At 35.6% G+C, this 26,422-nt stretch overlaps 3 protein-coding genes, 2 long non-coding RNA genes and 1 other non-coding gene across 7 annotated transcripts in view; 2 read left to right on the top strand and 4 right to left on the bottom strand.

Annotated features, from left to right (window-relative positions):
- Nucleotides 1–1,204, bottom strand: part of LOC111483238 (probable sodium/metabolite cotransporter BASS2, chloroplastic) — a 3,871-nt gene extending 2,667 nt beyond the window's left edge. Inside the window, exons 1-3 of the mRNA XM_023129381.1 lie at nt 1,165–1,204; nt 684–1,125; nt 413–553 (exon numbers count right to left, since the gene is read on the bottom strand). Coding sequence (XP_022985149.1) covers nt 413–553; nt 684–1,082 — 540 coding nt within the window. The 5' untranslated portion in view covers nt 1,083–1,125; nt 1,165–1,204. The remainder of the gene's footprint in view (nt 1–412; nt 554–683; nt 1,126–1,164) is intronic.
- Nucleotides 1,205–3,239: 2,035 nt separating this feature from the next.
- On the bottom strand, nt 3,240–12,168 carry LOC111483379. The gene is made up of 3 exons (XR_002718355.1): nt 12,159–12,168; nt 11,988–11,995; nt 3,240–3,357 (listed from the first exon to the last, which is right to left on the bottom strand). It is a non-coding gene; the product is annotated as an uncharacterized LOC111483379 (long non-coding RNA).
- Nucleotides 5,477–8,678, bottom strand: LOC111483378 (sodium/pyruvate cotransporter BASS2, chloroplastic-like). Its single transcript, XM_023129572.1, has 7 exons — nt 8,247–8,678; nt 8,018–8,158; nt 7,142–7,297; nt 6,945–7,066; nt 6,697–6,858; nt 5,939–5,999; nt 5,477–5,867 (listed from the first exon to the last, which is right to left on the bottom strand). Exons 1-7 carry the CDS (start codon nt 8,649–8,651, stop codon nt 5,697–5,699), a joined length of 1,218 nt encoding a protein of 405 aa, XP_022985340.1. The 5' UTR covers nt 8,652–8,678; the 3' UTR covers nt 5,477–5,696.
- On the top strand, nt 11,243–11,440 carry LOC111483525. Its single transcript, XR_002718389.1, has one exon. It is a non-coding gene; the product is annotated as a U2 spliceosomal RNA (small nuclear RNA).
- Nucleotides 12,169–12,634: 466 nt separating the features above from the next.
- LOC111482860 (leucine-rich repeat receptor-like serine/threonine-protein kinase BAM3) lies at nt 12,635–17,063 on the bottom strand. The gene is made up of 2 exons (XM_023128865.1): nt 13,648–17,063; nt 12,635–13,225 (listed from the first exon to the last, which is right to left on the bottom strand). The coding sequence occupies exons 1-2, from the start codon at nt 16,211–16,213 to the stop codon at nt 12,789–12,791; spliced, it is 3,003 nt and encodes a 1,000-aa protein (XP_022984633.1). The 5' UTR covers nt 16,214–17,063; the 3' UTR covers nt 12,635–12,788.
- LOC111482861 lies at nt 16,320–17,981 on the top strand. 2 transcript variants are annotated; one of them, XR_002718271.1, is made up of 2 exons: nt 16,320–16,413; nt 17,309–17,981. It is a non-coding gene; the product is annotated as an uncharacterized LOC111482861 (long non-coding RNA). The 2 variants fall into 2 exon arrangements; XR_002718272.1 differs by having other exon boundaries at nt 16,332–16,413; nt 17,325–17,981.
- The last annotated feature ends 8,441 nt before the right edge of the window (nt 17,982–26,422 follow it).

The following is a 26,422-nucleotide window of genomic DNA, read 5'->3' as shown; positions in this document are numbered from 1 at the left end:
CCCCCCCCCCCCCCCCCCCCCCCCCTCCTTCATTGGCACTCATTGCTCTATCCAATCATTGTACGACATCCCAATCCACCCCCTTCGGGGCCAGCGTCCTCGCTGACACACCGCCTCATATCCACCCCCTTCGAAGCTGAGCTCCCTCGCTGGCACATCGCCCCGTGTATAGCTTTGATACCATTTGTAACAGCTTAAGCCTACCATAGTAGATATTATCCTATTTCAGTTTTTCCTTCCAAGTTTCCTCTCAAGGCTTTTACACGGCGTCTAACAGGGAGATGTATAATAACTCTAAGAAACATCATCCCAAATTGAGTATAATATGCAATCAATAGATTAACAGTCGTCAAACATCAAGAACAACAACATTAAAACTGAACATATAAGCAACAGAGATCATGAACATTACCACATTGGAGGCAGTCCCTCCAGGGCAACACGAAAGCAAGATCAAACCAACCGAAAGCGGCGTTGAAAGCCCAAAAAACTTGCCAATAAGAGCTCCGGCAGCCGGCATAATCGTGTACTGAGCTACACATCCAAACAATATCTAAAACAAAAAAACAGAATCATTACAAAAATTACCAGCAGTCCACAATTTAATCCCATCAAATCAAGAACCAAAATCCCAAAACCCCACAAAATGCACTCATAAACAAAGCAAGAACCCAAGAACTCACAGAAAGTGGCCTCTGCATGAACAAATTAACCAAATCCTTCAGCTCCAGAGTGAGACCCATAGCCAACATAATCAATCCAAGAGCCAAGCTATACGAAGTGGGTCCTCTCTCCACAAACCACGAGAAGGTCGACGGTTTCAGGCAAGCAACGACGCCGCCGACCGTCACATACAGAGGGTACAGACTCGCCGCCGTCGAAAGAAAATCATCCAAACCGGAGGGTTTTGCCGGAGGCAGGGGAGATGGGTATTCGTTATTTCGTTGAACTGATCGGACGGCAAGCAATCTGGGGAGCTTCGGCGGCAAGAGACAGGGAATTTTGGGTCTGTGAAGGCGGAGATTACGGCGGTGGTGTAGAGGAGAAATGAAGGGGGTAAATTGCAGAGAAATCGAAGCCATTGTGCAGAATTCGGCGGCTCCGATTGCGAAGAAAAGAATTGGAATTGAAAGAAATTATGGGATTTGGGTGAAATACATACGCGAACGAATCAATGGTTTTCTGTGGTGCTAACTACGAGATTTATTTATTTATTATTTATTTATTTATTTTTATCCTTTGGCTTACGTGTCACAACACGTGGAATCTAAAATGTGCCGATTATATTAATTTATAATTAGACAATAATTTTCATACAATTTCATGACATCAATCATGTTACTTATATTTTTAAAGCTCATGTGCTTCTTTTTAATAAAATGTTAAATATTATGAACAATTAACGCGTAATCTAGTATAATTTTCATTATAGTATAAATACTTGTCTGTCTCTTGGTGTAGCACTAGAAACGTTCTGGAAACGTTCTGTTGTTAGATGAACACTACTCTGCCCACTTTAAACATAAGCTCTCATGGTTTTGCTTTGGGCTTCCCAAAAGACCTTATACCAATGAAGATACTATTTTTTTATTATAAACTCATGATCATTTCTTAAATTAGCGGATGTGAGACTTTCATCCAAAAAGATAAAATATTAGTAAATATGAGAACTTTTGCCATCAACTCAACATGGCATGGTATTATGAATGAAGACAGGGGCTAATGGGAGCATTGATTATCACAAGCCCAATAACCAATTTCATTTGTTGTTCATAAGTTGTATAGAATATTTTAGAAAGATATCGAGATATTTTATGAATAAATATCTAAATTTTTGGAAATAAATATATCTAGAAAGAAAGATGTTGAGATATTTTAAGAAAAAATGATAAAATGTGTGGTATATATTATTGTCCTCCCTAAAAATATCTTCCAATGTTCAATATAATTGATGTTAATAAAGAATTGTGTTCAATATAATTCATGCATCTATCCTCGACTAGAAGATTAAAGCTTGACAAATAGACTACGAGATGAATCGTTGGATTGGTCATCGTGGTTGCACATGAATTGATCTATATAGGCACGAATTAACTCTTGGAACGAGGCAATGGTCCTTGAACTAGGTTTGGGCAAGCTCATGAAGGGTTAGGGAGAGGCTAAACATCTAGTACAAGGACTGCATGGAGTTTCATCCATGACCCGTAAGGTCTTTGCATGTTGGATCAGATCGGTTGACTTGTCATATACCTTCACGGTGAGAATTTTGAATTTGGTGGATATTGGTGTCGTGCAATCAAGCTAGCTAGAAGTCTCGTGCATGCAACGTTATGAAGCTACGAATTGAAAGGATCACACCTCCCTCAAGCCAATGATTAGAGGCGTCGGGGGTGTAACATGTTGAGATATCATCACTATCCCAATAATGGTACGATCCCATTGTATATTTATTGTAGTAGAGATTTTAAAAAGATACCTATAGATTTAGATTTGTTAGGTTAGATTGCTTAGGCTCTAGTATAAATACCCTTCACCCCCTACGTTTTCATTCAAGAAATCTAAAGCAATACAAACCCACCTAGGTTTCATTCAAGAAATCTAAAGCAATACAAAAGTAGTAGTTTCTACAAAGTGTTTTGTAAATCTTTCTCGATTGGTGTTAATAAAGAGTGCGAGTGTTTCCCACAGAGAGTTGTGTTCAACAATTTGGTATCAAAGCGAGGTTAGTGTAGGTTATCTGATCTCTTGGAATTCTTAGTATGCTCTGTGATTGCAGCTTTATCTGATCTTCCACATCAGAAACGATTTCTTGAGATTAGTAGTAAGTGAGTTTCTTTTGTGTCGTGAGTAGTCTGTGATTCTGCAAGTCTTGTGTCGAAAGAGCTTGTTTGGTATTACTTAGGTATGGCCAACACGATGGGGTGATTTCCAAATCGTTTGAGGAATTAAGAAACTCAACAACAACTACAACACGTGGGCAACATGCATGATGTCCTATTTACAAGGACAGGATCTTTGGGAGATCGTTAGTGGGTGTGAAACTATGCCGCCAGAGGGAGGATTCTAACGGCGTCTTGCGCAAATGGAGAATCAAAGCAGGCAAAGCAATGTTTGCCTTGAAGACCATAATCGGAGAAGAGATGTTATAACATATTTGGGATGACAAGACACCGAAAGAAGAATGTGACACGTTCGTAATGTTGTTCTCAAAGAAGAATGAAACAAGGCTACAACTTCTGAAGAATGAGTTGTTGTCAATTTCACAACGTGACATGACGATTGCTCAGTACTTCCACAAGGTCAAGTCGATCTGTCGGGAGATTACTGAACTAGACCCGAAGTCCGCCATTGTAGAATCTCGAATGAAGAGGATTATAATCCATGGATTGCAACCGAAATATAGAAGCTTTATTATTGCTGTACAAGGATGACCCACACACCCATCACTTGTAGAGTTCGAAAATTTGTTAGCCAACCAAGAAACGATGGCTAAACAAATGGGAGACATCACATTGAAGGGTGAAGAAGAAGCACTCTACACAAGTAAAAGTCGGAGCAATAATAGGCCATCTACCAAACGTGGATACAATAGTGACAAAAGAAGAAGCCACCAAGGAACTGCACAACCTGAGAGAGCTCAGAAGAACGACAACAAGAGTTTCCAAGAAAAGAGATTTGGAGGAATTTGCTATAATTGCAGGAAAAAGGGCCACATGTCTATAGATTGTTGGTCCAGGAAAAAGTCTGTTGAAAGCAATGTGACAATATCCAAAAAGAAGATAGAGAATGAATGGGATGCAGAGGTATTATGTCCCATAGTAGAAGACGAGCGAGCACTCATGGCAATGATGGAAGAGCATATCAATTACAAGGATGACTGGATCATTGATTCAGGATGCTTAAACAACATGATTGACGATCAAAGCAGTGCAATGGAAGATGGGTGGCCCTCAGAGAAGAAAGTATTACTAGGCTTGGACAACACTGAAAAAATTCCTCCACAAAAGACGAGGGAGCAAACTGTACACACTTGCTTAAATGCTAATGTGCTTGGAGATTTGAGTGACACTGATGTTGATGAGCAAAAAGTGACTTAACCAAGCAAACCTGGTGAGAAAGAAATGGCACCTCAACAACTTAGACATTCAAAGATAATCTTAAAGTTAAAATTAAGAGTATGCCAATGCAGCTATTATAGAAGACGGAGTTAATGAGCCAGAGACATGTGAAGCATCACAAAACTTGGCTTGCCAGAAAGCGATGAAGAAGAAATTATAGCCCTAAAGCAAAATCAAACTTGGGAACTAGTACCAAGACCAAAATATATCAAATCCATCTTTTGCAAGTGGATTTACAAAATAGAGTGTACCCCGGATGGATCAATCGTGAGATACAAAGCTCAGACTATAGATTCAGGGTTCTCTCAAGAATATGGACTACACTATGAGGAAACGTTTAGTCCAGTGGCAAAACGAACCTTGAGATATGTCAAAGTTACAATCAATTACAATCCTTCGTATAAAAGAAACGAAAACTACAAGCTAGCTAGATATCGTGATGCTGACTATGCAGGAGATCATGATACTCGATGATTGACTTGGTATGTGTTCAAGCTCAGTTCGAGAACAATTTCTCGGTGTAACAAAAGATAACCAACTGTATCATTGTCAACTAGAGAAACAGAGTATAGAGCAGCGGCGAGAGCAGCTCAAGAATGTACATGGCTGAAACTTCTTATAGAAGATTGGCACCAGAAAGTTGACTATTCGATACCACTTCAATGCGACAACCAATCTATGATTTGTTTAGTAGAAAATTAGATGTTTCATGGCAGAACAAAGCATGTGGAGGTGCAATGCCATTTTATTAGAGACAAAACCTTGAATGAAGAATACGGATGACCAAGTGGTAGACGTGTCTACAAAAGAGCTGAATACTTGCACACATGAGAGCTTTCACTGTGGTGCAGCGAATGAGGACTAGTGCTGAGGGGGAGTGTTGAAATATCATCACTAGCCCAATAAAGTCAAGCCCAATAATTGTACGAGTACATTGTATATTTATTTTAATAGAGATTTTAGAAAATATATCTAGATATTTTAGGAAAAAGATTTAGATTTGTTAGGTCTAGATCAATACAAATTAGTAGTTCTACTGTTTTGTAAATCTCTACTCGATTGGTGTTAATAAAGAATGCGACTGTTTTCCACCGAGAGTTGTATTCAACACAACGCCCTCGACATATTCTCAAACTTTAAATAGGTAGAGCGACATGAATGCTTTGTTGAGCCATGTCATGAAATCGAGAGCTCCAAGTGGGCCATTTTTGGTAAGCAAGCGATGCGGGATGAATCGAAGGCAAGTAATTTCCATCTAAAACTAAATAAGTGTATTAATAAAAAGTTTAAAATATATGGAGACAAAATACAAAATCTAATAATATTTTTTTATTAATTCAATCTTAAAATTAAAAATTATTAAAAGTTTAACATATATTGTAAGAGAGAGAGAGAAATGCAAGATGACAAAGTGGAGTCAGTGTGCAAGGTGACGACAGTCCATGGCGGCAGTCTTGATTTGATAACCATCAGATGTCAGTACAGAACTCTGACGAATGAATCACAGCCGTCAAATTCTGATAACCAATGCCCCAGAAAGGCCCCTCCATATTGTGAAGCAAGCAGTGTGTGGGGGTTTCACTGGGCAGCCTCTGCAACAGTGGGCGGAATATTTCTCCATAAAGACCCAAGACTGCTACCCATCATGTTCATTATCACCGCTGACATTGCTGGAGGCAATGCTACCATTGCTGAACTGAAATGTGCTGTTGCCAATACTACTCCCAATGATGAATTTTGCATCCCGACCTGAATCTCTCGTTCATATCATATCATGTTTTGGGTTTTAAAGATGGGAATGTTTATGTTTTGATTCTTACCTCGAGGGATATTGCTCTCCGTTCTCGTTCTTGAAATCCTCCGATTACCGCTATTGTGTAGCTGCAAAGTAAAATGATATAAACGTGGTTAAAATCTCACATTAGTTGGAGAGAAGAAGAAACATTTTGAATTTGGATGTAGAAAACTCTACCTAACAGACACCTTTTAAAATCATGAAAGTGATGGTAATGGATAAAGTAAACAATATCGGTTGACGGTGGACTTGGGCTATTATAAATGGTATTAGAGCTAGATATCGGGCGGTGTACCAATGAAGACATGGGCCTCTTAAGAATGGATTGTGAGATCCCACACTCGAAAGAGCAACGAAACATTTCGTATAAGAATGTGGAAACTTTTCCTTAATAGACAAGTTTTAAAACTGTGAGGCTGATGGGGATACATAACAGGCCAAAATGAACAATATCTAATAGAGGTGGACTTAGACGGTTATAAATAGTATCAGAGTTATACCGAGTAGTTTTCCACAAGGACGTTGGGCCCCTCAAGGGATGGATTGTGAGGTCTCACATTAGTTGGTGAGGGAAACTAAACATTCTAATAAGGGTGTGAAAACCTCTCTCTAACAAACATGTTTTAAAACAATAAGACTAATGGTGATACGTAACAGGTCAAAACGGAAAATATCTGATAACAGTGAACTTAGGTTACAAATAATTTACGAGGATTGAAGTTCGATTCTCATTTTACCAAATTCATGTCAAGAGGCAATGAAATAGATGCAACAACGACTTACCCAACAAAGAAACCAACGAGGTGCAACAAAAACACCGAAAGTATTATAGTTCCCAACTCTCCGGACAATATCGTTTTAACACCAATCCATGAAGATACGTCGGAACCCAACGTCGAACTAACAAGGGATGATTTAAAACGAACGAAATTCTCTGAAAATACACTAAGATAAAACAAGAACCATCATTAAATCCACCTCAAAAACAGCTTAAGAAAGCAAACAATGGTTCAACAACAAAGAAAAAAGACCTGCAAGCAAGAAGTGACGAAGTTAATACAGCAACAAGTGGCGAAAATGTCACAATTCGTTTCACAAGCTTAGGACAAGCTTTCTGCAAGTAAGAACCCAACAAAATGGGAGCTACCACCACCTAAACCAACAAACAAAAAGTCAACCAAAATCTATGTCGGATCGATTTTAGTCAAAGTTCTTTTGTTTGTTTGACCTGAAGAGTGCTGAGAGACAGCTTCAGAGCGTCCACCGGAACGAAAGCTCCGACGAGCGTTTTAGTGAGAAAGGGAGTGAGAATTACGGCTCCCAGAGTGGTGCATACAGTCATTATAATCGATAAAGGAACGTCGCCTCGAGCTATTAACGTCACCTGAAACACTATTTACTATTCAAAAAAATAATTGATTGTTGGAAGGGAGTCACACCTCGGTTAATTAAGGAAATCATCATGGGTTTGGTATGGAGCAGTAAACCAAAAAGTAATATTATGAGAGTTTATGTTTAAAGTGGACAATATTATATCATTATTGAGAGTTTTAATTACTAACCTGTTATCAGAGCTATGCTCTTAAATTAGCCATGTCAATACAATCCTCGAATGTCCAACAAAGAAGTTGGGACCTTCGAAAGTGTAAGTAAAAAAATGACTCAAATGTTGAACAAAGAATGTACTTTTTTCAAGGGCTCCAGAGAAAGGAGTCGAGCTTCAATTAAGTGGAAGCTGTTTCGAGGGCTCCATGAGCCTTGAGGGAGGCTCTATAGTATACTTTATTCAAGAGGAGGATTATTGGGAAGGAGTCACACGTAGGTTAATTAAGAGAATAATCATGGGTTTATAAGTACGGAATAAATCTCCATTGCTTCGAGGCATTTTTGGGTACATTGTTCGAGGGCTCCAAAGAAAGAAGTCGAACCTCATTTAAGTAAGGCTATTTGAGGGCTTCATATACCTCAAGGGAGGTTCTATAGTGTACTTTGTTCGAGAGGAGGATGGTAGGAGGGAATTCCACATTGATCATAGATTTATAAGTAGGGAATAGATCTCCATTGGTACGGGCCACTCAAAATATACAATAGATGATAAACTTACCACACTCGAAGCAATCCCTCCCGGACAACATCCAAGCAAGACCAATCCGACGGAAAGCGGCGGCGGAAGCCCAAGATATTTTCCGATGAGCACTCCGACCACCGGCATAATTGTAAATTGAGCTATACATACATATAATATCTGACCAAAATCAACCAACCCACAAATTCAGAATCATTCATTAATTCACCAAATATTCCAAAATTCAAAAAATGTTGCAAAAACTCACAGAAAGCGGCCTCTGCATGAACAGAGTGAACAAATCCTTGAGCTCCAGAGTGAGTCCCATGGCCAACATAACCAACCCAAGAGCCAAGCTATAAGAACCAGGCCCTCTCCGCACGAACCACGAGAACGTCGACGGTTTCAGGCACGCAACAACGCCACCAGCCGTGATATACAGAGGGAACAGCCCCGCCGCCGTGGACACGAATTTGACCACAGGGGTTGGTTTCTGCGGCGGCGTTGGAAGAGATGGAAGCTCTGTATTCCGTTGAAGTGATCGGACGGCGAGGTGTCCGGGGTGCTTTGACGGCCGGAAAAGAGGGGTGAGGGGTCTGTAATGGCGGAGCTTGCGGTGGGTGTGGAGAGATGGGGACACGAAGGGGGTGAATTGCAGAAAAATAGAAGACATTATGAAGAATTTTGTGTTGGTTTGGTCTCCAAGAAAGCAGGGATCAAATAAATAAGCACATTCCTCTCGCTATATCTGCCAACTACCCTTACAGCCTTGCCTTCGTAATTAGTACAAAATTATTGGAGGTTAACAATAGTTAACCACAAATCATTTATTAATTGAATCTTATAATTTAAAAATGCAATTGATTATGTTATAAAATTAGTAGCTTCTTTGAGTTAGTTAGNTAAGATTTTTTTTTTTTTTTTTTTTTTTTTTTTGAGCTGATCGAATCGTTCCAGTTGTAAACTGGGTTGGTTCCTAGATTTAGGATTCAATTTACATATATATATATTTTTAAAATTAATTAAAAATTATTTTAAAATTTTAGAGGATAAATAATAAAAAAATCAAAATAAAATTAATATATATATACATACAAATAATGGTGGGGCAATCAAAATAATATTTTTTTAATTTAACTCAGAGGAACCGTAAGTTATAGAGAGTAAGAAAATTCATAAAAGAACGTGAAAATCGTTCTTATTAAACGCGTTTTAAAATCACAAGTTCATGATGATACGTAACGGGTCAAAGCGAACAATATTTACTCATAAGGTCAAAACGGATAATATCTACTAATGATTAATGGTGTGTATCTGTTATCGGGCCTTTCATTTGGTTAAATCTATTTTAACTTAAATAAGTTTATAATCGGAATGTTTTTTTTAGATCATTGAGTTTTTTTTTTTTTTTTTTTTTTTTTTAATAATAAATTTCAAATGATGAAGTGGGATTTAAGCTCCCGTGATGGGGGTGAGTGTTTGGGAACGTGGATAACGTTATTGTCGTTTTCTGGTTTTATTTTTATTTTCAAAAACTTCTCCACCGTACACGTATTTTCTAATATTTTTTTTAATAAAAAAATGTGTTTAAATTTTGTACCAAACACCTTACCAACCCCCTCTTCTCACGTGATCCACTTGCTTTTATTCGTTCTAATATTTGGATTTGGGTAACATAGTTTTCAATTTATTTATTTATTTATTTTTATTTTTTTTGTAGTTTTTTAATTGGTTAAATGTTTTAATTAAATTTTATTTGGATGGTCTGATAAAAATTCATAATTTATATAAAATACCTCACCAACCCATTCCCCAAATGATCCACTTCGTTTTATTTTAAATTTTAAATTACGTTCGATGTTTGATGTTTGGTAGCCAGCTTAATATTGGAACGTGTACGAGTTAGGTGGAATGAAATTGATTGATGCATGAATACCATATTTACATATTGTTTTTTATGTCATGTTATGTTAGTCAGAGTGTGTCACTTCATGTTTTGTTGATTGTATTTGTATTATGTTTATGCTTTGTGAGACATCATGATGTCTGATAAACATGAATGAATACCATGAATTTATGTCATTACATATATGATGAAAGTCTTATGTACATCATCTCATTGAACCGTGATTAGCTTTCCAATTTTGTTATATACGAACAAGGATACTACATTATTATTCGTGTTTCTTTCTTTTTTAATGGTTTTCGACGGTGTGAACACTTACTAGTCCATAGTCAAGTTTAAGAGTATGTTAACGAGCTTGCTTAGTGTGCGTAAACTGTGTGTAAACATATACTCTGAATCCAACTCTACTGAAAAAGAATAGTAGAGCTCAAGGAACAATCACACAAAGTAGGTCCCACAAGTCACAAAACATGTTGAATGTAGTTACATTTTCTGATTTTAATAGTGCCATACTATTTTTAAATACTCATCCTATATTTAACATTTTTACTCATTAAAATCAAGAGAAGGTGTCGTATTCAAAGTATTGAACACATGGTTTTAATCCTATAAACCAATATTTAATTGATTTTGAATGAACAAAATCATGTGGGAGAGAAATCTTAAACCAAACTAAAAAACTAACTCTCAAGTATACCTTTAATAATAGATTTAATAATAGAGAAGTTATAATATGTTATTCAGTCGGTCGTTCATACATACAGTGATTGAGTTGAAGAAATCTTTTGAATCAACCAAAAGTTTGTGATTCAAACCATCTGAATAGAGTTCACTATTCAATCCAATTCTAACTCATTTTTTTGGTTAGGTTGAGCTGTCAATTATTTTTTAAAAATATTTTAAAAAAAAGTATATTTGTACACATTACTCATTACATTAATCACTAAAATCTAAAAAACTTAACTATCAAACATTCACAAATGCAAAAGTTTAGTAACAAAAATTATTTAATTTTCATAATAATTTAAGAGTAGGATAGAGTTAAGATAGTTTGGATCGTAAGCCTATTTTCAAGTTGGTCGGATTGATTAAATAAAATTGCTAATCGACCCATATTTTTAGTATTAAAAAAATTAACCCAATTTTAAAAAAAAAATCATTAAGAATCATATTAATACCCATAATTATCTTATTTGGTTATTTGGGAGGAATGCTTAACTTGGCCCAAGGAAGACTTGGAAGGTGACAATTGAGAAAGTAATAAAGATAAAACCAATCTGCTAATCCCACATCGGTTGTGCCCATACCACAGTAATCGGAAGTGTCTATAAAAGCAGCGGTGGCATTCTTAACAAATCATACCTTTCTCGGCCTTTTGGCTAAGATCAAGTGTAGTATCTGTTCTTATCAGTTTAATATCTGATACGTGGGCCATCGGCTCACATGATATTAAATTAATTTTTTAATGGGGGAGAGCCCGTTTACAGCAGCTTGCTGCTGGGACTCTCGAGTGTCGCCCAAGTCTTGCACTACTGCCTGGGCCTGGCGCACCCCTCCAATTACAGTTTTAAAGTTTATTGATTTTATTTATTCAGTAATTATTATTATCTCTGTTTTCTAATATTACAAAATTTGATTGTCCTAGAATAATATAGACAGACTTTAATTTTACATAAATAATTAATGGAGACATTTCCTAGACTTGAATAATAAATTCAGTATATTCTTATATATAAAAAAATATATAAATAGGTCTAAATTACCCCTATTATGAATATATTACAAAAATATATAAGATCCTAAGAGTGTAATTACTTAATTAAAGTTAATTATTAGATTAAAGTTAGATCTAATTATTACGAAAATTGATACACTATTAATTACATAAATAATTAAAGTTAATTAAAGAGTATAATTAATTAATTAATTTAATTTAATTAAAGAGTGTTATTAATTAATTTTATTAATTTTTAAATTTGTTAATGGTTTGAACATGAATAAATCTAATTTTCTCGAGCTATAAATTTTTTTGAATTTAGTAAGTTTTTTTTTATTCAAAATTATGTTTTTAATAAAATTAAAATATTAATTGGTAAAAAAAACATTTATTTCTTTATTTTTAAACATTTAATTAAAATTTAAAACTTAATCTCATAAAATAACGTTAAAAATTATTTAAAAGTAGTTAGAAAATAAATAAATAATGTATAATGTATAATGTATAATGTATATATTTTAAAATTAAAATAATTTAAGGGCCAAACCAATCAAAACTATAAAAATTTCATTTATTTGAACTCACGATACAATTTGAGTTGGGTTAGTCGGATTTTTCTAGTTGTCGAACACCTTTATTTTCTAATTTTTTCTAATTTTATATAAAAAATTAAAATCAATTAGATTTCAAGGATTAAACCCAATAACAGAATCGAAACTTTTAAACAACCAAAATGGAATTAAAAGGAATATTCAAAACAATAGATATTAAGCTCGGATATTGAATATCATATAATTCACAACTACATACCTACGTTAAGAGAAAAGTAATAATATAACACGTTTATAGTCGAAAATCACGAGAGCGATTTTAACAAATATCATACGTATTGATGACTAGAATCAGTACACTATTTTATTTTAGTTTAATTTTATTTCTTCCACCCCCTCCCCCTCCCATTTTCTTTTAACTTTACCCCTCAAATTCCCTAAATTACTTAAATAACTTGAGAAAATAAACCTTTACATATATCAAAACAACCCATTTAACACACAATATTATAAAGCTTTTAAAAGAAAAAGCATATGGAACTAAACCCTAAATTAATATATATATATATATTTTTTTTGTTTTTGATAAAACCCTAATGAAAAAACAAAAAAAAAAAAAAATCATTTTTTTCTCACTTAAACCAAAAGATCGAGTTTGGATTTCGACGGATCTTCTCTCTCCTTTTCGCCGTTCTTCAAATTTTGATCGGGAGAAGAAGAAGAAGAGGGAGATTGGAAACATTTGGGAAACTGATGAGAAAACTCGGCCAACATTTGAACCACTTCTCTCATTGTTGGTCTTTCCACGCTGTTCTCTTGCACACATAACATTGCTATGAAGAATAAGTGTTTTGCTTCCTCTTTAGGCACCATCCCGATCCTTTTGTCAACTATGCAAATAATGTCGTTTTCATTCTCACCATTTGTTAGAGCTCTTTTGCACCATTGTGCTATGTCAACCACTCCGTCCTCGAAATCTCCAACTGGACGACGACCCGTCAAAAGCTCTAATAGCACAACTCCAAAACTATATACGTCACTTTTCTCGTCGACTCTCAATGTGTACGCATATTCTATAATGATACATTAAAAAAAGTGTATCAGTATCTATATCATCGTCATTTATAAAATTAAAATTGAAAAATATTTATAAATATAATAATAATAAAAAAAAAAGATAAAATTCAAACTTTGGACAAAGTTAAATTGAGTGTTTTTTCTTCAAAACATAATTTGACCAACTGGTGAAACCAAAGTTCCAGTGGTCACTGTCAATCACTGCCCTTAGATTTTCATGGCTGTGACGATCGGACGGCTGGCATTGACTACTAATTCAATTACCATGGCCCACCAAACGAATTTTAGTAATTAACTAACTTAACTAATACTGTAACGACCCAAATTGAAAAAGAAAAAGAAAATAAATATGAAAATCGAAAAAAGCAATAGAAAAAAAAAAAAGAAAAGAGAAAAAGAGAAAAAGAAGAGAACGTACCAGGAGCGATGTAGCCGTAAGAGCCGGCGATCACCGACATGCATTCCGACGCGCCGCCCTCGAACATGAACTTCGCCAGACCGAAATCGGCGACGTGAGCTTCGAAGTTGGAATTCAAGAGAATGTTGTTCGATTTCACGTCTCGGTGGACGATTAGTGGAGAGCAATCGTGGTGGAGGTAGCAGAGACCTTTGGCAGCCTCAATGGCGATTTTGCACCTCAAATTCCATCCGAGAAACGAGGCCTTTTTGCCGTGGAGTGCTTCGCCTAAGCTTCCGTTCCTCATGTATTCGTATACGAGGAGATTTGTCTCTTTATTGGAGCAGAATGCGAGTAATCTGACGATGTTTCGGTGTCGAATGTTGCCTAGGGTTTGGATTTCGGCTCGGAATCCATGGTCGTGACTGTTAGGGCCAAATCCTAGGAGTTTCTTCACTGCGATCTCGACTCCGTTCGGCATTTTCCCGTGGTAGACAATGCCAGCGCCGCCTCTTCCGATCACGTTGCCGTCTTTCACGCACTCCAATACGTCGTAGACGGTGAAATCGAGCTTTTGGAATGAGGTCATTTTCCATGAACTCGATCCGTTTCTTTTGAATGATTTCGCTTTGACTACGGCCGCTATGGCGAACACTAGAGAACAAATCAGCAGGCCGAGAGCGAAGATTAGCTTGAAGTACGCCGGAGTTTTTCCCGGTTTTGTCGCTGTTGTTGCGAAGTTGCAGGGATTGTTGAGGAGAGAGCCGCAGAGTTGAGGATTTCCGGCAAAGGATGATGCATTGAAGAAGGCAAGTTGTCCTGATTCCGGTAACTTTCCGGAGAAATCATTGAAGGAGAAATCAGCAATCGTAAGGCTCTTCATTGCCCCTATTGATTTCGGTAGGGATTGATTTAGATGATTTCTCGACAAGTTGAGGTAATTGAGAATATTTATATTCGAAATTTCAGGTGGAATTGGGCCAGAGAGGTTGTTCTTGCTCAAATCAAGGTAAGTGAGATGGATACAATTCCCTATTTCAGGAGGAATTTGACCAGAAAGTGTGTTCCTGCTAAGATCAAGCTTTAGAAGTTGATTGAGTTCTCCAATGGAAGGAGGGATTGTACCAGAAAACTGGTTGCCATTGAGGAGGAGAATTTGCAGAGAAGAGAAATTAGAAAGTGAAGATGGTAAAGTTCCTGAGAGAAGATTGTTAGAGAGATTAAGTTGCCCTAATTTGATGGGTTTTGATGAACTCTCCCAATTTTCTGAAAGTGTACCTGAAAGGTAATTGTCCTGAAACTCTGCTAAATTTAGTTGAGGCAAGTAAATGAAGCCATTGGGAATGCTTCCATTCAGATAGTTCTGCCCCAACCTCACTTTTATAAGACTGGTACATGTCCCCAAACCATCAGGGATTGGTCCAAACAGGAAGTTGTTCATCAGAATCAGTATTGTCAGCTGATTCGATGAACACAAATCTTGCGGTATTATACCCGTGAGCTTGTTTGAAGACAAATCGAGGAGCCGAAGCCTCCCATTTTGGCCAAGAATCTTCGGGATTGTGCCGGTAAAGTTGTTCATCCACAGTGCCAATGTCTCCAAGTTTGGTAAATCTGCTATGTAGTCTGGAATAGATCCGTGCAGTTTGTTGATGAAGAGGTTGTAAAGCTTGAGCTGTTTGAGATTAACAAACTCAGATGGGATTTCTCCGGTGAGTGCATTGTTGGAGAGATCGAGATAGACCAAGTTTGTCAAATTTCCTATCTGCTTCGGAATCGAACCGAAGAGTTGATTTGTATACAAATATAGTGTGTTCAAGGCCTTCAAATTCCCCAGTTCATGAGGAATTTGACCATTCAAACTGCAGTCTGTAATCTGCATGATAACCAAATTGACCAACTTCCCAAGCTCAGGTGGAATCCCACCTTCGAAAGCATTGAAATGACCCAAGTAAATTTCTCTCAAATTCGTGAGATTTCCCAGCTCTTCTGGGATTTTCCCAACCAAATTATTTCCTTCAAGAGAAAGATATTGCAACTCTTCGAAACTGCCATAGCCCTCAGGGATTTTTCCATGGAAATAGTTACCTCCAAGGTCCAAGTATTTGAGGTTCCGTAAGTTCAAAATCTTAGTGGGGAGCTGAGCAGAGAAGTTGTTGTCATAGGCATCGAACACCTCCAAGTTCGGCAGGCTCGAGAAGTTCCAGTCCAGAGTCCCAGTGAACTGATTGGTTGAGATGTTGAGGAATCGAAGGTAACTCAAATTCGCTACTTCAATGCCACCAGAGAAGTTATTTCCTGCTAAAGACAACTCAGAAAGTTGGTCAAGACTCGAAATCAATGGTGAAACAGAGCCACCAAGGTTCAAATCTCTCAAGTCAACCGACACAACTCGTCCATCAGTGCACTGAATCCCGACCCACGTACAAACTGAGCTGAAGTTTGAGGCATTCCAAGTGCTTAGTATAGCAGAGTCAGAGAATTGAAACCCTTGTTTGAGAGCAAGCAAAACATGGAAATCACTGACCAAACTGTGGGAAGAAGAGGAGCCTAGAAGAGACAAGAATGTAAAAACAAGGAAAAACATGTTTTTCCCGAAATTGTTTCAAGGGAATTGAGTTTGGAAGTACAGGAAGGAAAAACCAAGGGCCTTAAGCAGCTTTGCTATAATATGTTCTTCAGCAAAGTGAGGAGGAGAAGACAGTGGAATAATACGTTGAACTTCTTCAAGTGTACTTGGGCTCAAGGAATCAAACATGTTCATAGTAAACGAGTGTTCAAATACAAGTAAGAAAAACTAAGACCCTCCTTTTTTTCTCCTCTTTTGTTTGCTTTTCTTTCCTTTTCGTGAAGATGCAATGTTGAAATTCTGCTACAAAAATGGTTTCTTTGCTTTCTGGATTCCTCTATGCAAGTTTCTTTTAGCAAAGCTAGGAAGAAAAGAGGTTGAATGAAAGGAAAGAGAGAAGATGGCTCTGTAGATAGACAAGTAGCTAGCAAAATGCAAGTTAAAAGATGGCCGTTGGATAATAGAAAGATCAAATGCGGGGTGGGGAGGGAAAAAGAACTGAAAAAAACAAAAAAGAGAGAGAGAGAGCAAAGTTAATGCTTTGTTTCCTTTCTTTATTCATATGACAAGAATACCCTTCAGCTTTAATTAAAGGATGCTCTTTATTGCTTTGAATGAATGAAAGAGAGAGAGCTGAAGTGAAGGATTTGCACTTTCCATCAATAAGAACAGTTCAGTCCTCAAGCTTTTGGTAAATGACTCTTGTGTGTTTAGTTTTGTCTCTTCCTTTTTTCTCTGAATACTAACCAGGAAACTCAGGGCTGTACTGCCCTCTGTACATTATAGGCCTCAAACTCAAGCTCACCCATAATGTCACTCCCACATGAAGTCCTTGCGTCCCCAGGACGACATAATCTTAACTCGACATAACCATCATTGTGATGGTTTCGTCCAATAATTTCTCTTCGAAAGGGGCGAATCTCGAGAGTGAGAGAAACATAAAACTTTTTTAACCCAAGAATCCAATTATGCCAAATGACGTTTCCTTCCTAATCTTATATCTCTCTATAAATTCTAGAAGCCAAGAAAAAGAGTTCCTCAAGGAAGATAATACAAAACCATGGTGATGATCCTTTTTTTTTTTTTTGGTTTTTATTGATCATATGATAAAAGCTATCCACTTTTGAAGAAGAAATATCTACTAAAGAGTTGGTTCCATGTGGGTGGAAAAGAAGATGATGATTATTAATATATCATTACAATGGTGTTGAATGATCAATCTACAATGATGGGAGAGATGCAGGCTGCTGCAGATGAAGAAGAAGAAGGAGCCAGTAGGTCAGTGAGAGGTCTTTTTTTTTTATTTTTTTATTTTTTTAAAATTTTAAATGGAGGGAATTTACTCTTATTAGTTTATAATTCTAATTCCAAATGATTTCTTCAACTTTATTCCTTCTTCCTAGTTGCCCTACATTGGTGGACCAGTTATCCATGTAAAAGAATGTAGGATTTGAAAGCTTTATTAGAAGATGGAATAGTCTTAAAGGGAGAGCTGTAAAGCAAAAGCAGAGCAGCAGATGAAATCTGCTTTTGATCTTCCTCTTAAAAAAAGAAGAGCCATAGAAAAATCTACTGCACCTCATCCCCTCCTTCCCTTCTCTTCTTCTTGAATAGAAAACACTGTTTTTGTTTTTGTTATTGTTTTTCTTCTTTTCTGTGATATACAATTATAAATTGCATTTTGGGATCCATGTTGTTGTACCTTTTCCCCCTTTTAATGCAGAGGTGTTTCCCCCCTTAGTTTATCAAATTTCATTGATCAATAAAGTCGAGTCACATTTGTTTTTGTTCTTTTTTTTAAGTTAGGAGTGATTAAATGTGGTACTAAAGTATAGTTTCTCATATTATGTCATTTCTTCAATTTATATTGATTTATCGTTTGTAAGGTATGGTACTCTATCTCTTGTCATGTGTTGTGAGATCCCACATCGGTTGGGAAGGGGAATGAAACATTCTTTATAAGGGTGTGGAAACCTCTCCCTAACAGACACGTTTTAAAAACTTTGAGCGGAAGTCCAAAGATGATAATATATGTTAGTGGTGGGTTTGGGCTCTTAATGATGTTGTTATCCATGACGTTGGGAATCATAGGAGGTGATGAAGTGGTAAATGGGTAAATAGTTTAGTAGACATGAGGAATCCAAATACAAATGATTGACCTAGGTATGAGGGTTAGAAGGGGGAGGCATTTGAATGCACACACACCCCACTTGTTTGTGATATTCAGAAGGGGCACTTGGGCAAGAGTGCCCTATGACAAGTCCTTATCTCTCATGCAGATGCGATTGTGGGCCTTCCATTTTGAAGGGTCGTTGTCTTTGTAGGGGTCTCTGTCACTGTGATCTAAAGAACCATTTATGATCACTCCCAAAAGAAATTGTGGTCACCCCTTTTGCTTTTCTTGGTAATAGCAATGCCAATAGTAATGCCAATAGCAATGCCAATGCCAATGCCAATGCCAATGCCTTGGGACTACACAATATGAGTTTTGGTGAAGAGCATCTTTGATTACCTTTTTCATTCCTTTATTATTTCATGTCTTGAGCAACATGTGTAGCATTTATATGGGGGGTTTTCCTTTAAATTTGTGAATATGTTGTTATTGGTGTTTTATACTGATTTGTTTCTTGTGGGTTTCTCGTTTTTTGTGCTTCTTTCTAGCCATTTTTCTAGATGTGGATAGAATCACTATTTTTGTTAGGTAGATTCTAAAATTTAAAATTCGTTTAATTTTTATTTATTTGCATATTTACATATTTACGATGGTTTAGGGTTTTGATACAGAAGAAATCAATTCATTTTTAAAAATTTTAAAGTTTTATGAAATTTATTAGACATGAAATTGAAAGTTTATTGGCTTATTAGATTCCAAATTGAAAGCTGTTCTTAGACACTCTTCAAAGTTTAGAGACCAAATAAACACAAATCTTATGTATTTTTTCTTAAAAGAACAAAAATTTATTATCCTAAGTTTATATATTTCTAGAGAGAGAGAGAGAGAGAGAGAGAGAGAGAGAGAGAGAGAGAGAGAGAGAGAGAGAGGCTTGTTTGGCATGATATTTGAGGGTTTGTTGATCTCGAGACATCTGGCTATGAACTAGTCCGACTATGATGGGCTCAGGGGGTGCGAACTGCCTGGTGAACTCAGGCTTGCACGTGTGGGTTGTGTGTAGGAAAATACTACACATTAATTTTGTCCGAACTAGAGTCACCTTTATGATGATTTTAACTATAGTTCCTTAATCATGAGTGCATGTGTTTGTATTCTCTGACCTCAATAGTGGGGTCATTTACTATGCATTTCTTAAAATACTCAAGTGGTGTGCTTCTTTTATTTTTTAGACAAAGACAAGACACCTCTGTACATTATACATGTTTATTTTCAATGTTTACCTTGTTTTATTTAATATTTCGTTTGCATTGCTTTAAAGATCTTTTTATGAAACATGCAAGTCCATGAAATTGTTTATGAAGATGTTTTTAAATGATTCTGCATAAGAAGTTAAGTTATGAAGATAGTGTGACTTTAGGTTAGTTAAAATCTAGAGTCGTTACAATTTATCTAAAAATTTTCTTGTAGTTGGTAAAATGATGGAAGTTATTTGTTAATTTATGTTAGTGGGCATTTGAAGAGTTGAGAGTTTGTTCGTAGAGAGACTATAAATACCACAAATTAGCATGTACAATGCAATCTTTTACCACCCATAGAACTTTGAGCATCATTTTTGTCATTTGTAAGTTCAAGCAATTCTTGTGTAGATTGCATCCGAGCCATTCAATCAAGCCTTGATCAAGTTCGATTGTGGAGAGACTCAATCTAAAACAAAGTTTCAAATCTTGCTATTGATCTTAAGAGGTAATCTAATTATAGTCTTATTTCTTGGGTGATCCGAATCTTGTATAAGGAGATGTTAATTTCTTTGATTCAAGGGTTCTTGCTTCAACAAAAGCTTGAATCGTTATGTGGAGGATAATGATTGTCTTATCATATTATATCATCGAAAGTAACGATTCTTACAACGTATATATAATTATGAAGGTCGATACTTATATTAAAAACATTTAAAAATCGTTAAAACTTTTTACTAGTAAATAAGATTCTTATCAAATTAAGAGATAGAACCTAATCCAAGAAATTATGGGAATGCAATGAGGTTTAGTTATTTTGTATGAAGAAAAGAAAGAGGAGGCAAAAGCAAAAGGGCAATGAGAGGGATAAGGCATACTCATTAAGGTGGGCCTCTAAAGTAGTCTCCAAAATTGTACTAAACAAACCCTAAACTCGTCCATGGAAACAACATCATCATCACCTCTACCATACAACAAAACAAACAAGAAGAGGAGGAAACCCTTTTCAATTTTTCATGTTTTTATATGTTTTATATTAAAATGGTGTTAAATTACACAAATACCCCTAAACTTTGAAGTTTGTTTCGATCATACCCCTCAATTTTGGAACGTTTAATGTTGAAATTTGTTTCAAGAAACACCCTTGATAGTTACGGTGTAAAAATCAAAAGATGTATGTGGGATCATTTACAACGTTTAAAGTTTTAAAGAGCATTTTCTCAAAACAAATTTGAAGTTCAAAGGTAAAAATGAAAATCTTCGAGAGTTTAAAGGTATAAGGATGTTCATGGATTAAGTTGGGTCGAGTTCAGACATTTTTTAGATTCAAACTTTATTTGGGTTGTAAATTTGTCAAACATCATCCAAATAACCCTTAGTAAATAATGAACTCAACCTAAATTTTACGGATATAATTGAGTTGATAGAGTTTTTCGAATCATTGATTTTTTTGTACATTCTAGATTAAGTGTTATAAGAACTGGAACTTATATGTCACGATCGTTATCCTCGTATCTATTGTTTATTACATTAATCTTTCCTATATGCTGATGAAATCAAACCCATTTGATATGGCAAATTTTTATTGGATGATAAAACAATAGTAAAATCATCTCTAATTTAATATCATATGATATAATTTAATGTCTAAATTTGGTAATATTATAGTGTGAGCGAGTAGGTAACACATGCAACCAACTATTTATATGATGATTTCATTAATGTGCCATAAAAAAACAATATTAAGAGAGATTTTGTCATCTTTCATACAAACACCCAAAACCCTAATTTTCTCTCTCTATCTTTCTCTTTCTAATGTTTTAAATCGGTTGTATTAAATTATAAATTTAGTCTCTAAATTTTAAAATTTTAGAAATTTTGGTTCTAACTGTCAAACTCACTAATTTATTAAAATACTAAATTTATATTTAATAAATTAATTAATTTTAAAAAATTTTAAATTTTACGTTCAAATTTATACTCAATAAATCAATTAATTTTAAAGAAATAAGTTTATTAAAGATGTATTTGACATGAATTTCAATAATCCCTTAAAAAAACACTCTTAAAATTAAAAAAAAAAAATGTTTTAAAATACCTAGTAAATGTGAAACCTTTAACATTTTGCATTAAAAATACCTTAAAATGGTTTAAAAAATATGTCTTCTAAAATTATTTCAAAACTACCATTTAAAAAAAAAAAGTTTGAAAAATATTTTTTAAAATTTAAAAATTACCCTCTAGTTAAAAGCTTCATATTACCTTTAAAAAAACACATTTACACTTTTTTTTTAATTTTAAAAATATTCTTTAGTTCAGAATTACATTTAAAAAAATACTAATGAACTTCCAAAGATTCTTTTTTTTTTTTTTTTTTTTATAATAATTAAGAGCATTAATGCTAGGTTTAAATTTTCAACGGGTATTCGTTTGCCAAATTTTATTCAATCCATTCAAATTCATTTTATCTAAACGAAGAAGAAAAAGTCGTTATCCGTATTAATGCTATGTTTAAATTTTCCACGGGATTTTTTTTTCAAATTTGAAAGTTAGTAATGAGGAGTTTTAAAATACTATTAAAATTTTAAAAATATTTTAATTTTTTTTTTTAAAGTTTAAGAATATTATTAAAAATTTTAAAAATTTAAAAATACTTTTTAAATAAATTATAAATTTTAGGGGTAATAAACTTTTATTAATTTAGCTTTTATATATATATATATATATATATATTTCTTTTTGGCTTTTTAAGTTTTGTCCTCATTAGTTTCATTCATTGCTTTGAAGAAGGGTTTATTTATTTATTTATTTATTTATTTATTTATTTATTTATTTATTTTATAAGCACTAATTCCAAATTCCAACCCCATCAACTTTTGAAGAGTATCATTTCTTTTCCTTTTTTTTTTCATATCACAAGATTTTGCTTAAAGTAAAGTTGTTAGGATTTTATTTTGTATTTATTTATTTTAATAATAACTTCACATCAATCGATCTATTTTTGTTTATCATTAAAATGACGTATTAGATCCTCGTATAGACTTACTTATCGGTTTAGGCCAAAAATCTAAGTACACTTACATTCTTAATGCCTACGAACTAGATGTGATGCACGTATTTCGTGTTTGTTGACTATATTTGCTATTTTTAAAGGTAAAACTAGAACCGTTGCCTTGATCAATCGACTCAAAATCAAGTTTTCGTTGTTGAACATATATTTTAATTAAGTAAAACGACTTTAATATCTAACCTTAAGAAAATGTTCGGTCTTAGAAAATAATATTTTTAAATATCATATCATCATTTGATCGACTTCTTTATTCAAATTCAACCACTTATTGAGTAAAGGTTTTTTTTTTAAAAAAAAAATCCCAAATATTATAACCATTTATAATATTTTAAGCTTTTATTAAAACATTTGCAAGAAAGTTATTTGAATAGAATTTTTAATTACAAAAAGAGTTTTTCAAATTAAAGGCTAATTGCGTAATTGTTTGACCAACTATATATATATATATAAATGGAAAAAATTATTCGTGTATAACAGCTCAATCTCATCATTAGTCGATATTGTTCGCTTTGGTCTATTACATTTCACGGTCAGTCTCACGATTTTAAAATGCGTCCGTTAGAGAGAGGTTTCCACATGAATGCTTCGTTCCCCTCTCTAACTGACGTGGGACCTCACATCGTGGGTAACTTGATCATTGTCACCGAAATTTCTCCCCCAATTCCCACAAAAATAAATGAAAAATTTTGGGGAGATGTTTTACAACATCTCTAGACCAAACGGTTGGATAATAAAAGTCTCAAATAGGGAATGATCATGGGTTTATAAACAAAGAATACTCTCTCCATTGGCGTGAGGCCTTTTGGGGAAACACAAAGCAAAGCCATGAAAGCTTATGCTTAAAGTGGACAATATCATACCATTGTGGAGAGTCATGCGACGGATTAAGGCGTTAATTTATGTAAGTAGCTAATTGAAATTCCTTTTTTAAGTTTGCCTTGTAGAAGGTTGGGATGCCACAGAACTTGTCCCCGACCTTCAGCAACCCTGAAATGACTTACGAAGAACGAAAACAGTAAAAAAACGAGAAGGAACAAAAAACCTCGACGAAACTCCGGCGAAGCCGAACCATACGAGAACAACGTCAAAACTTCCATTTTTCACCACAAAAGTAATCCCAGAACCCTTTACACACATCCGGAGTAGATTTTAGACGAATCTTTTACGCTGAACACCATCGGCAAGGAAGATGGAACGTCGAACTTCTGAACTTCTCCAGATCCGGGAGTGTGAGGCCCTTACAAACGAGATATGTACCAAAAACGGGTTAGGGTGAAGAAGAGTCTTGGGAACGGAGAAAAAAAGAGGGAAAAAGGACGTCGAGACGACGTTGTCGAGGAGAGAGAAAAGTCGCCGAAAAAACGTGAAGGCAGTCGGGTGAAGGGGACGAAGTCCAACCCGAGGGCCGGATCCCACAACCCGAACCAAATCCAGCTCCCTTAGGTCGGCACAAAACCTGACAGTTCCCGCGGCCCAAACGCTCCGGCCCAAACCGCATAAGCCAGCCCGCCTGCATTTATTTCCTTCACACGCGAACGGTCCATCACCGCGTACAGCCCGAGACTCGCGAGTGATCTGATAACCCGCGCCTCGACCCGAGACCCCCTGCACACGCGTCGCTCTCTGATTGTGACACGTGGCACGTTTGCAGCGCGGCTCCCCTCGGCTTCGGCGGCTTATTCAGCTCGGGAAACCTATTTCCAGACCGTTTGTCATCGTTCCGACCCTCCCGGACTTAGTTTCGGCCCTGTTTAAGGTAAAATATAACATTTTAAGGTCGTATTTCACAAATTCGAGTTGAGAATTAAGTATATTTGTGAAATACTAACGGAAGTGACGAATGAACCAATAGAAACCAACTACCAACGGAAGCGTAGAACGTCCACGATGAGCTAGGAGCTTACATTATATTTTAGGGGGTATTTCGGCTAAGGCTTACCAAGTAAGTGGCTCACCCGTCATAGGTTACGCGTTATTTGCTGTATGCTGGCACGTGCCCGTGGATTTGCACGTGTCATTAAATTGTATGCTAGTTTAATGTGCTTAAGTATGAAATCATGTGAACGTGAATGTATGCTATGTATGCTACTTAGTTTGATGTGATATGTTATGCATGTGACGATATGTGGTCCTTGAATGATTATGACATGTTTGTATGGAATATGTGAATGTGAACAGCATGAATTGTATGACATGAAACATGGTAAACTGTTTGGAATCATATCCCCGACAGAAATGTGTATGAAATGTGAATTGAAAATGAGAATGACATGAAGCATGAAACGTGACAGGGGGTTATGGTCATTAAAGATAAATGTAGAAATAGGGGACCTCATGCATTATGTGTGTACATGCATCTGGGGGATACCCCCATCCCATCACGAGGGTACGGACGCGTACATCCAATGGCAGGTCAATGATCGTTATGTATTGCATAGCGCTGCCGTGACGGCTCTAGTTTTAATGGGTTCTGGCATAAGGGGCTCCCAGAGTATGCCCACCGGATAAGAACAGTGGGCCAGCGGTGTGCGAACTAGCTGGTGAGCCCATACTCGCACGTATGGGTTGTGTGTAGAGTATATGGTACACGTCCACGATTATCCGTTAGGACTGCACCGTAGGGAAAACGAAACGAAACGATAGGTCCCATCATTTCATTGCATGTGATTGTTGCATAACCCCGATAGTGGGTCACTTACAGAGTATTCTAGAAATACTCAAGTCTCGTGCTACTTTATTTTTGCAGATAAGGGCAAGGCACCCATGTGACGACGACGGCGGCATCGTACACCCTGGGACCGTGGCACATGCATAGGATAGTTGTTTTTCCATTTCATAGTCTAAGTTGAATTCGTTTTGCATCACTAGTATAAGTTAATATATGTTGAGTTGTATTTGCATAATAAACGATAGGGTAGAATTAAAACATTCCTTTCGGTTTTGGTTCCTTTTCCTTTATTTCAATAATATTTATTTCTTTTTCCCTTGTAATCTTTTCTCTTTCCCGAGGTAATAAAAGGCAAGTGTAAGTCGCATTTATGAACCGGGTCCATTTAATGTATATTCTGCATTTCAAAGTATAGTAATGACCTTAAAATAAATAGGTAAAATTTTAGGGTCGTTAGAGATGACATGTAAGAATGTTCGATATTAATTGGTTAAAGTAATAACATGTGGATTTTGTGGTAACTACACGTGTGATCGGGTAAATAGGCACCTAAGTTGTGACACCAATAACTATGGTACTCATATAACGTCTGATTCAAATATTATAAGGGGTAAGCTTCTATTGCATCGTATGATCCCATAATCAAATTAGAAATTAATTATTGAATAGGTCATGTCACACCAATTATTGAGACGAGTTCAAAGGAGCTAAATGATAAGCTCCGCCGAATGGACTCGTCACCACAGACATAATTTGCGTCAAATAAAATTTGATGGGCTTAAATGAAAGAATAAAATTAATGGGCCAAAGCCCAAGTAAACTATTTGATGGGCTTAAATGAAAGAACAGTACTAATGGGCCAAAGCCCAAATTAGACGGTTAGTTCAATTTGGGTAGATTTGAATATGTTTATATTTTAATTTTTTTTTTAATTAATACTTTTTTTTTTTTTAATTTTGAATAATGAATTTAAGTTAGGTATTCAATTTTTCTTTCATTTTCAATACACTTATTAATGTAATTTGCACGTGCTTTCAATATTTTTAAATAATATTTAATTATAATGTTTTAAAATTATATAATAAATATAAAATTAATAAAAATGAAATGCAAAAAATTTAGATATTTTATTTTTTTAGTT

The sequence above is a fragment of the Cucurbita maxima genome, unplaced genomic scaffold, assembly GCF_002738345.1.
Source record: "Cucurbita maxima cultivar Rimu unplaced genomic scaffold, Cmax_1.0 Cma_Scf00008, whole genome shotgun sequence".
NCBI classification, from domain to species: domain Eukaryota; kingdom Viridiplantae; phylum Streptophyta; class Magnoliopsida; order Cucurbitales; family Cucurbitaceae; genus Cucurbita; species Cucurbita maxima.
The sequence above is the reverse complement of the archived record's forward strand: the minus strand, read 5'-3'. Positions and strand labels throughout refer to the sequence as shown.

What these genes read in the sequence shown, in the direction of transcription:
- LOC111483378 (XM_023129572.1), bottom strand. Translation starts at nt 8,651, where the DNA reads ATGTCTTCTATTTTTCTGCAATTCACCCCCTTCGTGTCCCCATCTCTC. An exon ending in TGTCTCTCAGCACTCTTCAG is followed by an intron (nt 7,067 to 7,141) that starts GTCAAACAAACA and finishes TTGTTGGTTTAG; the next exon opens with GTGGTGGTAGCTCCCATTTT. An exon ending in GGAGAGCAATATCCCTCGAG is followed by an intron (nt 5,868 to 5,938) that starts GTAAGAATCAAA and finishes CGAGAGATTCAG; the next exon opens with GTCGGGATGCAAAATTCATC.
- LOC111482860 (XM_023128865.1), bottom strand. Translation starts at nt 16,213, where the DNA reads ATGTTTTTCCTTGTTTTTACATTCTTGTCTCTTCTAGGCTCCTCTTCT. An exon ending in TTACGGCTACATCGCTCCTG is followed by an intron (nt 13,226 to 13,647) that starts GTACGTTCTCTT and finishes GTATCATTATAG; the next exon opens with AATATGCGTACACATTGAGA.